The following is a 14,107-nucleotide window of genomic DNA, read 5'->3' on the forward strand; positions in this document are numbered from 1 at the left end:
AAGAAAAATCATTTGCATTTCTATATACTAGCAATAAAGAGTCCAAAAGGGAAATCAAGAAATCAATTTCAAACAATTATCATATGGCACTCAGATGTGGAACATAAGGAACAGCACAGAGGATTAAAAGAGAAGAGAGAGAAAACTGAAAGGGAAGAAATCAGAGAAGGAGACAAACCATGAGAGACTCTGAACTCCAGGAAACAAACTGAGGGTTCTAGAAGGGAGGGGGTAGGGGGATGATGTAGCTGGGTGTTATATAAGCAGGGCATTTGTAATGAGCACTGGGTATTACACACAATTAATGAATCATTGACCACCACATCAAAAACTAATGATGTACTATATGTTGGCTAACTGAATATAAAAATAATAATAAAAATCAATTTCATTTAAAATAGTATCAAAAATTAGGAATATATCTAACCAAAGAAATGAAAGACTTGGACATTAAAATCTATCAACATTGATAAAATAAATATAGAAATGAATAAATGTAAATACATCCTGAATTTATGGATTGGAAGACTTAATATTGTTAAGATGTCCATACTACTAACAGTGATCTGCAGATTCAGTGTAATATCTATGCTATGTGAATTTAGCATAATTGCTACAACTAATCTAGAAAATAAAATTAAAGGAAAAAAATTCACAATTGTTCAAAAATTTCATAAGGATGAAAAAAGTCTAATAAAAAATGTTATAAGACCTTTCCTCTTCATACTAACACACATAACTGAAAGAAATTAAATGAAGATATTTATCATGCTCATGTATCACAAGACTCAGTGCTATATGGCAATTGTCCCCAAACTGATCTATTGATATATTAAAATCCCAATCAATATCCTCATAAGCATGTTTAAAGAAATTGAGATGTTGATTCTAAAATGTAGGTGAAAATGCATAGGACCTAGAATACACAAAGCAACATGATTGAACAAAGGGGTAAGATTTACACTATCAGCTATCAAGATTTCATATAAAGTCTAGCATGTTTAGGACAGTACTTGTTAGCAAAAGAACAGAAATATAATGCAATAGATTGAAATGGAGGGCCATACTTATGCACTCATTTATCACATGGCCTCTATTGCAATCCAATGGGATATTAACGGTCTTTTTAATAAGTGTATTTAGGTTAACTGAACATCCATAAAAAAAAAAACTTGATGCCCTACCTCACACCACACACAAAATGTAATTTAAAATAGATCATAATCCCAAATGTGAAAGTTATTTAAGCATCTAGTTTATAAGAGAATATTTTCATGACTTTCAGAGAGATGATTTCTTAAAACAGAAATGACCTTAACCATATATTAAAAAATCTGACATCAATAAAGAAATTGTTTACTAAAATACACCACTAAGAGAGAAAAGGAAAGTCATCAAAAAGATTAGATCATTACAAATATATATAGAACTAAAGATTCTATTATATGTTATATAAAAATGTGTATAAGTCAATTAAATAATACACATGATTCAACTAGCAACTGAGCAAACATTCTGGTGTCCATGAAAAAGATTTCCAAATAAAAAGCAGAAAAAGAGCCATAAATACAGAGAGCAAACACAGTTTCAGATGGGAGGAGAATGGGGGGACTGGCAAAATGGATGAATGGGGAATGGGAGACACAGGCTTCCAATTATGGAATGAATAAGTCATGGGGATGAAAGGTATAGCATAGGGAAAATAGTCAATGTATTGTAGTAGCATAATTATGGTGATAGATAATAGCTACACTTCTGGTGATCCTAGCACAACATATAGACTACCTGAACCATGATACTATACACCTGAAATTATTGTAACATTGTATGCCAATTATATTCAAATACAAAATATTTCAATAAAAATTTTGACCGAAAAAATCTTCAACATGAAAAATGTGTTCACTATCATTACCTATCAGGAATATGCAAATTAAAGCACAGATACAGAACCAGCAGAATGGCTAAAATATATATGAATATGTATTTTTTAAAGATCTGTTTATTTTAGAGAGAGCAAGAGGAAGAGTACATAAGAGGCAGGGGGAAAGAGAATTTTAAGCAGACCTACATGGGGCTCAATCCCATGATGCTGAGATAGTGACGTGAGCCAGATCCAAGAGCTGGATGCTGATCTGACTATACCACCCAGGAGCCTCTAAAATACATATATTTTTAAAATATGGGTAAGTACAAGTGTTGGAGAGGATGTGAAGCCACAGAAGCTCTCTTATTACAATGCTGGGAGATTGTAAATTAGTACAATCACATCTGAAGTATGTCTGACAATTTCTAACATTAAATCTATGTCTACTCTAGGATTAAAAAGTCCTACTTAATATAACATCTAACAACATCCTTTAATAAACATGTATAGGAATGCCCATAACAGATGTATTTGTATTTTACAAATGAGAAGCATCCCAAAAGTCCAATAGTGTCATGTGTAAGTAAATTTGATAAGTTCATACAATGGAAGCAATAATACAACTCATTGGCAATAAAAATATACAAGTACTGACCAACATAATGGTTTGGGTAAATTTTACATAATGTCAAGTAATCAAATATATGGAGCACATATATCATATAATCCCACTTAGATGAAGTTCAAAATTAATCAAAGGTGATAGACGTCATAAAAAAAGTTAACTGTAGGGATTACTGACTGAGAGGGTGGCATGAGGATGCCTCTTTGATGTACTATTGTTCTATTTCTCTATTAGGTTGGAAGTTTACATAAGTAAAAATTCAACTGATTGTAGATTTGAACTAAAAGTAAATATTTCAAACATTGGCATCATGCAATATCCAAAATCTAGAAAACTTCTGTATATTACAAATAAAAACATACTCAGTATGTAAAGTGACAAGATGAACACGAAATCTTCAGAGTATGTAACTAATAAAAATCTTGAAAAATGTTCCTTCACACTGCTGATAAGGTAAGTGCAAATTAAGATAACAAGGTATTATTTTTCCCAACACACTTGGAAAATTAAAATTAAATAACAATAATGGTTGATATTATCCAGTGTGGAAAACAGTGTGAAGTTAGTGCCATGTATATTATTCATGGGCACATAAGGTAGCATAGCTACTTTTGGAGAAAAATTCTGTCAACATCTGCCTCAGAAATTTATTTTCAGGCCTCTATCCCTTATAAATAATAAATGTCTAAAGAACCATGAACAAAATTCAAAATTCAACATTGTTTAATATAACACTATTTGTAAGAATAATAAATAGATTACACACTATCAAGAGAGTATTTTATTATAGCATACCATGTTTTAAAAATATCATGTATCAGCTGAAAAGGAGTTAGAGCTACATATATAACATGGAAGCACATGCATGAATCTCTTCTCTCTCCTTCTTTTCCTCACCACACACAGTGGTATAGAGGTGGCAGTGAAAGGGGAGATTTTTGCTTTTACATATTCCTGTAATTTGGAAAAATAAAATCTGAAGTCAAAAATTCTGATTAGAGAAGGTACTCCATATGGAGAAAGTCATGAAAGCAAAGGTATATTGTTTTCAGCAAGGTACCTACAAGCCAATCTTCTTCTTTTTTTTTTCAATTTATTTATTTTCAGAAAAACAGTATTCATTATTTTTTCACCACACTCAGTGCTCCATGCAATCCGTGCCCTCTATAATACCCACCACCTGGTACCCCAACCTCCCACCCCCCCGGCCCCTTCAAACCCCTCATATTTTCAGAGTCCATAGTCTCTCATGATTCACCTCCCCTTCCAGTTTACCCCAACTCCCTTCTTTGCTTAATGTTTCATTATCCTTCTTGTCAAATGGAATTCTTCAGCATAGGCAACATGTAATTCCCAATATAACCCAATTGACATTATTTCAACTATTATCTTTTTTCTTTTTTATCCTCTTTCCTATACATTGTCCTTTACCCTCACATCCAACTATGACCTCCAAACACACACATTTCTGTGCTCCATAATTTCTGGCAAAAGGTTGTGATTACATTTTTTAATGATTCCCTTGTGATCTGACTGCAAATATTTGAATCTCTAAATCCCTAAACATCAAAATTTCCTAACAATGGCCAGTGCAACCAAGGGGTTCCATCAAATTTATTTATAGTCTTTGTTCTCCAGTGTCTAGGATGGCTCTGCTTTGTTAGCATGCAAGACCTGTGTGACTGCAAGACCTAAAAATCTATATTTTACAGACAGGTGTGTAATTGGACTGAAGATCCATTATACTGAAAGTCTTTTTTCACGTTTCTCTCATCTCATCCGTACCCACTTGCAAAATCACTATTTAATGGTAATTATGGCATTATTCAGTAATATATCACAATGTATATATAACAGCATTGTCAATTATATAAATTAAGTGATGTGTTTAACAACAGTTTTAAGAACATATGACTAGTTAAGGTTAACAGTGTCTCTATTTTGGTGTTGGATGACTGCTTTCTTCATGTTTTTCATGTTTCTAAATTTCACCAGAAAGCAATGATTATTTTTGTAATCATAAAAAAATTTTAAACACTAATACTTAAACAGTAAAAATACTTCTTGCAAACCAAATCCATTATTGAAAACTTGCTTTTCCATAAATTTAAGGTTTGGTATTCACATAAACAACAATCACTACTGTAAGAAAAAAAAGCTACATGGATTATAATTAAGGAGAATTTTTAGCTGAAATTTAGTAACTGTAAATTAATAACTAAGTTGCAGAAAAAGAGCAGATTTCAAATATCAAATTTTTCATATAAAAGTAAAATAGTCCTAGGACCTGTGGATTTGCACAACCACACAATGTCACAGAAAGTTCAGGTATTTATCATAAATATAAGAGTTCACTATAGCAAATTTGAAGTTATTAGGAAATAAAAACAAAATCCCAATTGTAGAAGTCAACATTTATGAAGATTGTTGCCTTGACCTTTAATATAGCTGATTATAATTATGCTTTTCTGGGTATATAGATTTTGTCATATTTTAAATGTAGTATCCTTTAGTAAATTTGGTATCTTTTTCCCTTTATTACATTTTCATTTTCTCAGGTTAATGAATCTTTTTGCAAACATCATTTTAACAAAATAATATTTCTGTTTTGGAATTTTTCTTCATATTATTTCTTGTTATTTACAATTGTCAGTACATTTCTATCAACAACAAAATAATATTTCCATTTTGGGATTTTTCTTATTATTTACAATTGTTAGCACATTTCTATTGACATACATAAATGGTATTATTTTATGTAAAATGAAATTTATATACTTTAAAATTAATTTTATTTTTTAAAACTTTTATTCTTGTTGAATTTCTTAAATATATTCAGTTTATAGAGGAGGCATAAACTATGATGAGATAAAGAAAATTCACCAGTATCAAAACTTTAAATTATTATATCTCTTAATTGCTCAGAATACTGCTCTGTGCACTACAGAACTGTAGAATTTGAGTCAACAGCAGCTATCATGAGTCCCCAATTCCTCATGGGACTATCACCTATTTCATCTCATACAGAAAAACCCTCTAGCCACTACTTACATGAATGCATAAAAATACAATCACATATACAATCCCTGGAATGCTAATTCATTTTTTAAATTTTCATTCATCTTTTTAAATTTCTTTTTGGTGTCCCAGAATTCATTGTTTATGCACCATACCCAGTGCTCCATGCAATAAGTTCCCTAAACAAATTGAGGGTTTTGGAGGGGAGGGGTAGGGAGGTTGGGTGAGCCTGGTGGTGGGTATTATGGAATGCTAATTATTTTATCTCAGAGAAATAATTTCTTTTTACTCAATTTAATAGGATTTAAAAAGGGAGTCACTGAATGCATAAATAAGCCTTTTATCATTCTGCTTTTATCATTAACATAATGTGTCCATATGTCCATAGCTGGTACTAAAGATGAGAAACGTATTATACACAATAAGCCAGACAGAAATGTATTCCAGATGGGCAGACATTTGGGAACCTTAGCAACTAGCTCTATTGAACCTATTGAACTAGCAATAAGCTCAAAGTAGAATGTGATCCTTCCTCCAACCATGTGCAAAGGGGAGAACCCTACAAGAGTTATGGTGATAGAAAAGGGCACAGGGTTACTATAGCAGCCTAATCATCTACAAAAGGTAATTTCCCATCCTAAGGAAAATTTCTACAGATTCTAATGACTATTCCACAGAATCTTAAATTCTACCTTTGAGGTTGTTTCCTGAAGATTTTTATTAAAAACCTAGTATCTCATGTAACGTGAGGATTTGGGGAGTAGGAAAAGAATAAATGAAACAAGATGGGATTGGAAGGGAGACAAACCATAAGAGACTCTTAATCTCACAAAACAAACTGAGGGTTGCTGGTGGGGGTGGGTTGGGAGAGGGTGGTGGGGTTATGGACATTGGGGAGGGTATGTGCTATGGAGAGTGCTGTGAAGTGTGTAAATCGGGTGATTCACAGACCTGTAGCCCTGAGGCTAATAATACATTATATGCTAATTTAAAAAAATGAATGGGAAAAAAAACTAGTATCTCAGGGAAATATAACTTAAGTCTTGAGACTCAATGTAAAAATTAAGAGAAAAAGAAAATACTGATTGATGGAAAATAGAGATGCATCAAGTTAAAGGAACTTTAGAATTTACTGAATATATATTCAGTATCAACTGAGGAGAAGATAATTTTTTTCAACTAATGAATAAGGATATATATCCTCAAGAGAAACATTTCCTTTGAAATGGGAAGATTCTTGCATTTTGTATGAAATATTACTTCCAATGTTACTAATGCCCCTTGTTTAATTTCTTTGATCAAGGAGCCAGGTCAAATGGATGAAAACCAAACAGAGGTGGTAAGAGACTTTGTTCTGGCAGGCTTCTCACAGATCCCATCTATTGAGACAGGGTTATTTGTACTATTTCTTTTCTTCTATGTGTCCACTTGGATAGGGAATGTCCTCATCATGGTCACAGTAGCTTCTGATAACTATCTGAATTCATCACCTATGTATTTCCTTCTTGGCAACCTCTCTTTCCTGGACTTATGTTATTCATCAGTAACTACCCCTAAGCTTCTGGCTGACTTTCTTGATAAAGACAAACTCATTCCCTATGACCAATGCATCGTGCAGCTCTTCTTTCTGCATTTTGTAGGGGCAGCTGAGATGTTCCTGCTCACAGTGATGGCTTATGATCGCTATGTTGCAATTTGTCGCCCCCTACACTATACCACTATCATGAGTCGAAGATTATGCTGTGTGTTGGTAGCTGCCTCCTGGATGGGAGGGTTTGTGCACTCTACTGTCCAGACCATTCTCACTATCCGTCTACCTTTCTGTGGACCAAACCAGGTGGACAACTTCTTTTGTGATGTTCCCCCTGTCATCAAACTTGCTTGTGCAGACACATTTGTCATTGAATTGCTAATGGTATCTAACAGTGGGCTGATTTCTACCAGCTCCTTTGTGGTGTTGGTTTCTTCCTATTCCACTATTTTGGTCAAGATTCGCTCCAAGGAGGGAAGGAGAAAGGCACTCTCCACCTGTGGCTCCCACCTTATGGTGGTAACACTCTTCTTTGGACCCTGTATTTTCATCTATGCTCGTCCCTTCTCCACATTTTCTGTGGACAAGATGGTGTCTGTACTCTACAACGTTATTACCCCCATGCTGAATCCCCTCATCTATACACTTCGGAATAAAGAGGTCAAGTCAGCCATGCAGAAACTGTGGGACAGAAGTGGACTTACTTGGAAAAAGCAGGAGACATAAGCAGTTGAAGTGATATTTTGAGAGCAGAGAATCTGAGATTAAAATAATTACTTTTACACTAATGAGTTACAAAGCTAATTGTTCAGTTTTCTTTCATTAAATCCTAATACTCCCATTAATAGCACTATAATGAAACTCAGAAAAACTCCTTTCATACTGAATTATTCTGTTTTCTGCCTCCTTTTTCTTCTCTGAAGCATCAGTTTGCTGCTTTTTTATCAGTTGTATTCTTCCATTCTACCCACTCATCTGATCAAACCTTATTCTACCCATTCTTTTCATTTAGTTTGATGCCACACACTGGTACAAACCACCCCTTCCAAACTCTCACAACTTTTATCTCCATCTTGTCTCTAGTTTTATTGTCTCCTCAACTTTCACAATCTAACCAGATGTCTGTAATGAACTGAGTAAGGAATGTATATGTGTTTATTACACTCACAAAGTATTTAGAGAATTATCAGATGAATTAGAGTAAATTCATTTTATATAACTGTGTAACAACAAACTAATGGTATATATTAGTTGGTTTCATCATTCATCACAACTACCATACAGTAGTGCAATTCAGAGAGCAATTGCCTAATAGTGCGGGTTCAACTAACTTTCTTTGAATTACTAATCAAGTGAATCTTAGACAAGTCATTTAAATTATTGCAACCCTACTCTCCTTAGCTGTAGCATACACAGAATGATGTTTAACTCTCAGTGCCCTGGGGAGAGCTAAAAAGGGCAAAAGATGGGAATAAGTTTAGTCTGGTACTTAACTCATAAGAGGACTTAACTATTATTTATTCATTAAATTTTTTTCAGTGACAGAAAGATACATATGGTGAACATTTAAACTGGTTGATTTCCCTTAATGAAACAACAGTAGGATCTACCATAACCAGTTTAGGGAGGATGCTAGAAAATACTCAGAAATGAGCCATGACATTTTCATCTTTATAAATTTGGTCACACTTTATAATACGATCACCATCATCACAAAAAAAGCCTTCATTAGTATTTGTTATCTTCAGAATTATATTAAGATTACTTCATAGGATTTTGCACTCCTTATTAAAATTTTATAATCAAAGATAGGAAAATTGAATTGTCATTTAAAAACTAAATAGACACAAAATATAAATGGACATTACAGCATTTTTTATCTTTACAGCTTTTAATTTTTTTTACATTTTTAAACATTTATTTATTTCACTTGAGTGAGCACTAGTGGGAGGAGCAGTGGGAGCAGGAGAGAGAATCTCAAGCAGACTCCTCACTAGGTGCAGAAGCTACTGCAGGGCTCAACTTCAGGATCCTGAGATCATCATCAGAGCAAAAACCAAGAGTCAGAGGCTTAACTGGCTGTGCCACCAGGTGCCGTATTTCTACTATTTTTTAAAGTAAGTGAACTATAGAAGCAATTTCAGCAACTAATTTGTGTGACAGAACAAAGCCAATAATGATAGGTAAATTCATTGAAGACTGAAGTATTGTCTTTTTTACCTTTACATCCCAAAGCTTTTTAAAATGCCTATAACAAAACAGAGATTCAATAAAAATGTATTTGATAAATGAAGGTTTTTATATGTTCTATGAACAGTGTGTGTCTAGGTGTTTTGATGTGTCTATTTTTTGATTAAATATTGTTTATGTGACAACTCTCAAAGTGTTTCCTACTTCTTGATGAAAAATTTACAAACTATCTTTCCAAGTATGAAGAAAGCAAACAGCTCTGAAATATCCCTTCCTTAAACTTTACCACACTGATGTATGTGTCTATTTTTGTGCAAATCCTATACTGTTTTGGTTACTATACATGTGGTATATCTTGAAATCTGGGGTTGTGATATGTCCAGCTTTGCATTTCTCTCTCAAAATTGCTTTGGTGACTCAGGGTCTTTTCAGGTTACTCAAAGAAGAGAATCACTAATTTAAAAATATATATGCACCCATATACTTACTGCAGCATTATTTACAACAGCCATGATACAGAAGCAACCTAAATATGTCCATCCATAGATGAATGGATAATGAAGATGTGTGTGTCACACACACACACACACACACACAATGGAATATTAGCCATAAAATAGAATGAGAGCTTGTCATATGCAACCAGATGGATGGATCTAGACGGTATATGTAAGTGAAGTGAGTCAGTCAAAGACCAATACCACATTTCACTCATACGTGGAATTTAAAAAACAAACCAAAGAAAAAAAAACAGTAAAAAAAAACAGGCTTTTAAATACAGAAAACAGGTGATTTCCAGAGGGAGGATGGGTGGGAGATGGGTGAAATAGATAGGATTAAGAGCACACAAATACTTATGAGCACTGAGTAATGCATACAATTATAGAACTATTATATTGTAAACCTGAAACCAACATAATAGTGTATTTTATAATTCAGTAATAAAAATAATTCTAACCCAAGTTGACCGCATTGTTCAGTTTATAATGAAATCATTTTCATCCCTTAAACTTCACTCTCTTAACACAACAAGTATTTATTCTTCATTCCTACCAATCTACAGATATGGGTGCAGATCAGCAATTGGTCTCTGCTCCATCTCCACTTGGGATTCTATTACTACTAGGGTAGGGAAAAGGCATGTGGTGAATCTCACACTACCTCCTGAATCTCCACTTACAACAATGGTCAATTCAATTATACCAAAAAGTTCAATTATTTGAATAAAATTTCCCATTTTATTCAAACTATTCAAGGCACTAAGCTGAGATCTATTAAAAATATTAAATCTATTCTTAAAATAATTCCCAAAAAGAAAATTCACATTAGTGAATTCTTCAAACACATAAGGAAGACAGTACTTGTGAAAAATGGAAAATAAGTTTAAGTCTTTTTATGCCATAAACTTGTCTTTAGTTCCAAAACACGACAATGAGGTTATAATAAAATTAATTTCACCTGTGAACATGAAAATAATAATCCTTAGTATAATATTAGCAAAATGAATCTAACTTGTATTATTCCAGGTATGAAAGGCTGGTTTGATATTCAAAAATCAATTTATATAATTAACCATGTTTATATATGGATAGATATAGTAAAACCTTTGATAAAATTCAACACCAATTCATTAAAAAAAATTGTAAACTACCAACAACATAAAACCTTATACTAGGAAATACTTAATCTGATAAAGAGTATTTACACAAATACATAAAATAAATAATTGTATTCACTTTTGCAGTATTAAAAACTTTCACCTTGACAATGGAAAATACATCAAAATGATGGTAATACAGCAGTATTATCACTTTAACTCAACACTGTTTTCGAGAATCAGATGGTATAATGAGGCAAGGAAAAGAAATAAAATGGAGAAAGATTTGGAAGGGGAAAAAAACTAAATACTATTCATAGATGACACAATGTATGTATATAGAAAATTCAAAAGAAATCTACAAAAAATCAAATTAATAAATGAGTTTAACACAATCATTGAATGCAAAGTCAGTATTTTATTGTAAAATCAATTGTAGAGTCCCAGTTCTGAAACAAGATGGAATAAATGTCCCTTTCTGTATACCTTCCACTAAAAGCTCGTTTTAAAAAATATAACCAAACCAATAGTTTTCACAAGACTAAGAAAATAAGAGTCAAAATAAGAAATGAAAGCAGAGATATTACAATGGATGCCAAAGAAATACAAAGAATCATAAAATTTTATTAACAACTATTCACCAACAAATTAGATAAACCTGGAAGAAATGGATAAATTCCTAGAAACCTAGAAACCAAAACTAAGTCATGAAGTCCAGCACCAGCTGGTGTCACTGGCAAATTCTACTAAACACTGAAAGGTAAATGATAACAATTCTTGAAATTTTCCGAAGGGGGGAAAATTTCTTCTACCTTATTTTACAAGTCCAGAATTAACTTGGTACTATAGCTAAATAATTACACTGTAAGAAAAATAGAGTACAGGCCTGTATCCCTGAAGATATGTGAGAAATATCAACAAAACATTAGCAAATCCAACTCAGCTCCACACTAAAAAGGATCATATACCATGAGCAAACAGGACTTATCCCTGGGATGAAATGTTTCAACATATGCAGATCAATCAATATGATATACCAACTATACAAAATCATAGATAAAAATCATATGCTCTTCCCCATGATGCAGAAAAGCATTTGAGGGGCATGCGGGTGGCTCAGTTGGTTAAGCCTCTGCTTTAGCTAAGGTCATGATCTCAGGGTCCTTGGATGAGCCCTCTGCCACTCCCGCTACTTGTGCTCTCTCTCTGCCCCTCCCTCTCTGTCAAATAAATAAATAAAATCTTAAATCTGTTCACAGAATGGAAGAATTAAAATTGTTAAAATGTCCATACCATCCAAAGACTTCTATATATTTGATGTAATTTCTGTCAATAGTACAATAGTAATTTTTCAAAGAATTGAAAAAACAATCACAAAATTTGTCTGAAACCACAGAAGACTATGAATACCCAATATTTCTGAAATTCTGAAAAAGAAAAACAACATTGGAGGAATTGTACCTCCTGACTCAAAGGTGTAGTAATCAAAGCAGAAGGTTATTGGCAGGGGTGCCTGGGTGGCTCAGTGGGTTAAAGCCTTTGCCTTTAGCTCAGGTCATGGTCCCAGGGTCCTGGGATCGTGCCCTGCATTGGGTCTCTGCTCAGCAGGGAGCCTGCTTCCTTTCTTCCCCTTTCTCTGCCTGCCTCTCTGCCTCCTTGTGATCTCTTCTGTCAAGGAAATAAAATCTTTAAAAAAAGAAGGGTTATTGGCATAAAAACAGATATACAGACCAATTGAAAGTCAAGAAATACACCCTCACATATACAGACAACAGAATAAACAATACTCAATGGCAAAAAGAACAGTCCCTTCAATAAATGGTGCTAAAAAACTGGATAACCACATACAGAAGAATAAGACCCCATCTTTAATAATTAGATCCTGGTATTAAAACACTCACAAAATATTAACTTGAAATGGATTAGAGACTTAAACATAATGCCTGAATCCATAAAATTCCTAGAAGAAAACATAGGGAAAAATCCCTTGATACTGGTCCAAGCAACAAGTTTTTGGATAGGTAACCAAAAGCACAAGTTACAAAAGTAAAAATCAAAATGTGGGACATCATCAAACAGCTTTTGCACAACAAAATGTAGAAGCAACATACAGGATAAGACGAAATATTTGCAAATCATTTATCTGTTGAGAACTTAATATCCAAGGGGCACCTGGATAGCTCAGACAGTTGAGCACCTGCCTTTAGCTCAGGTCATGATCTCTGGGTCTTGGGGGTTGAGCCCTCCATAGGCTGCCTGTTCAGCAGGGAATCTGCTTTTCCTGCCCTTTCCCTTGCTCATGCGCATACACTCTCTATTCTCTCTGTCTCCCTCTTAAATAAAGTCTTTCAAAAAAAGAGAAGTTAAATCCAAAACATATAAGGAACTCCCACGACTCAATAGCAATTAATCCATTAATCAATAAACAATCTAACTCAGAATAGGTAGAGAAACTGAAAAGAATTTTTCCAATGAAGACATTCAACTAGCCAGCAGGTACCTGAAATGGTACCCCCATGTCACTAATCAGGGAAATGTAAATTGAAATCACAATGAATTATCACCTCACACATGTTAGAATTATGGTCATCAAAAAAGATAAGGGATGAGTATTGATAAAGATATAGAGAAAAAGAAATCCTTGTACACTGTTGGTGGGAATATGAACTGGTGTAGCCACTAAAGAAAGGAGTAAAATAATTACAAATGGGAACTGCCATACAATCCAGCAACCCCTCTTGGTATATATTTTTATAAAAAAAGATCTCAAAGATATACCTGTACTCCCATGTTCAATACAGCATTGTTCACAATTGCCAAGACATGGAAACAACCTAAATATCTGTCAACAGGCAACTCAATAAAGAAAATGTGACATACAGATATAGATACACACACACACACACACACACACACACACAGGAATATTATTCAGCCATGAGAATAAAGGAAATTCTGCTATTTGTGACAATATGGATGGATCTTGAGGGCACTATGAATGAATGAATGAATGAATGAATGAATGAAATAAGTCAGAGAAAGACAAATGCTTTATGATATTATTTATATGTGGAATCTAAAAATGTTAGCTTACAGAAGGTTAAAAAAAACAAACAAACAAACAAACAAAAAATGTTATTACCAGGGCTTGGTATATGGGAGAACTCAGAAAAGTCACTTACAGGGTTTAACTTCCAGCTATAAAACAAATAAGTTTTGGAGATCATATGTACAGCCTGAGATTATATTTAATAATAACATAGTATATATTTTAAGATT

At 33.5% G+C, this 14,107-nt stretch overlaps 1 protein-coding gene across 1 annotated transcript; it reads left to right on the top strand.

Annotated features, from left to right (window-relative positions):
* The first annotated feature begins 6,825 nt into the window (after nt 1–6,825).
* On the top strand, nt 6,826–7,767 carry LOC101687445 (olfactory receptor 4Q2). The gene has a single exon (XM_004781922.1). The coding sequence runs from the start codon at nt 6,826–6,828 to the stop codon at nt 7,765–7,767; it is 942 nt and encodes a 313-aa protein (XP_004781979.1).
* Nucleotides 7,768–14,107: the final 6,340 nt, after the last annotated feature.

The sequence above is a fragment of the Mustela putorius genome, unplaced genomic scaffold (genome assembly GCF_011764305.1).
Source record: "Mustela putorius furo isolate JIRA1106 unplaced genomic scaffold, ASM1176430v1.1 tig00003896_pilon_pilon_pilon, whole genome shotgun sequence".
Classification (NCBI taxonomy): Eukaryota; Metazoa; Chordata; class Mammalia; order Carnivora; family Mustelidae; genus Mustela; species Mustela putorius.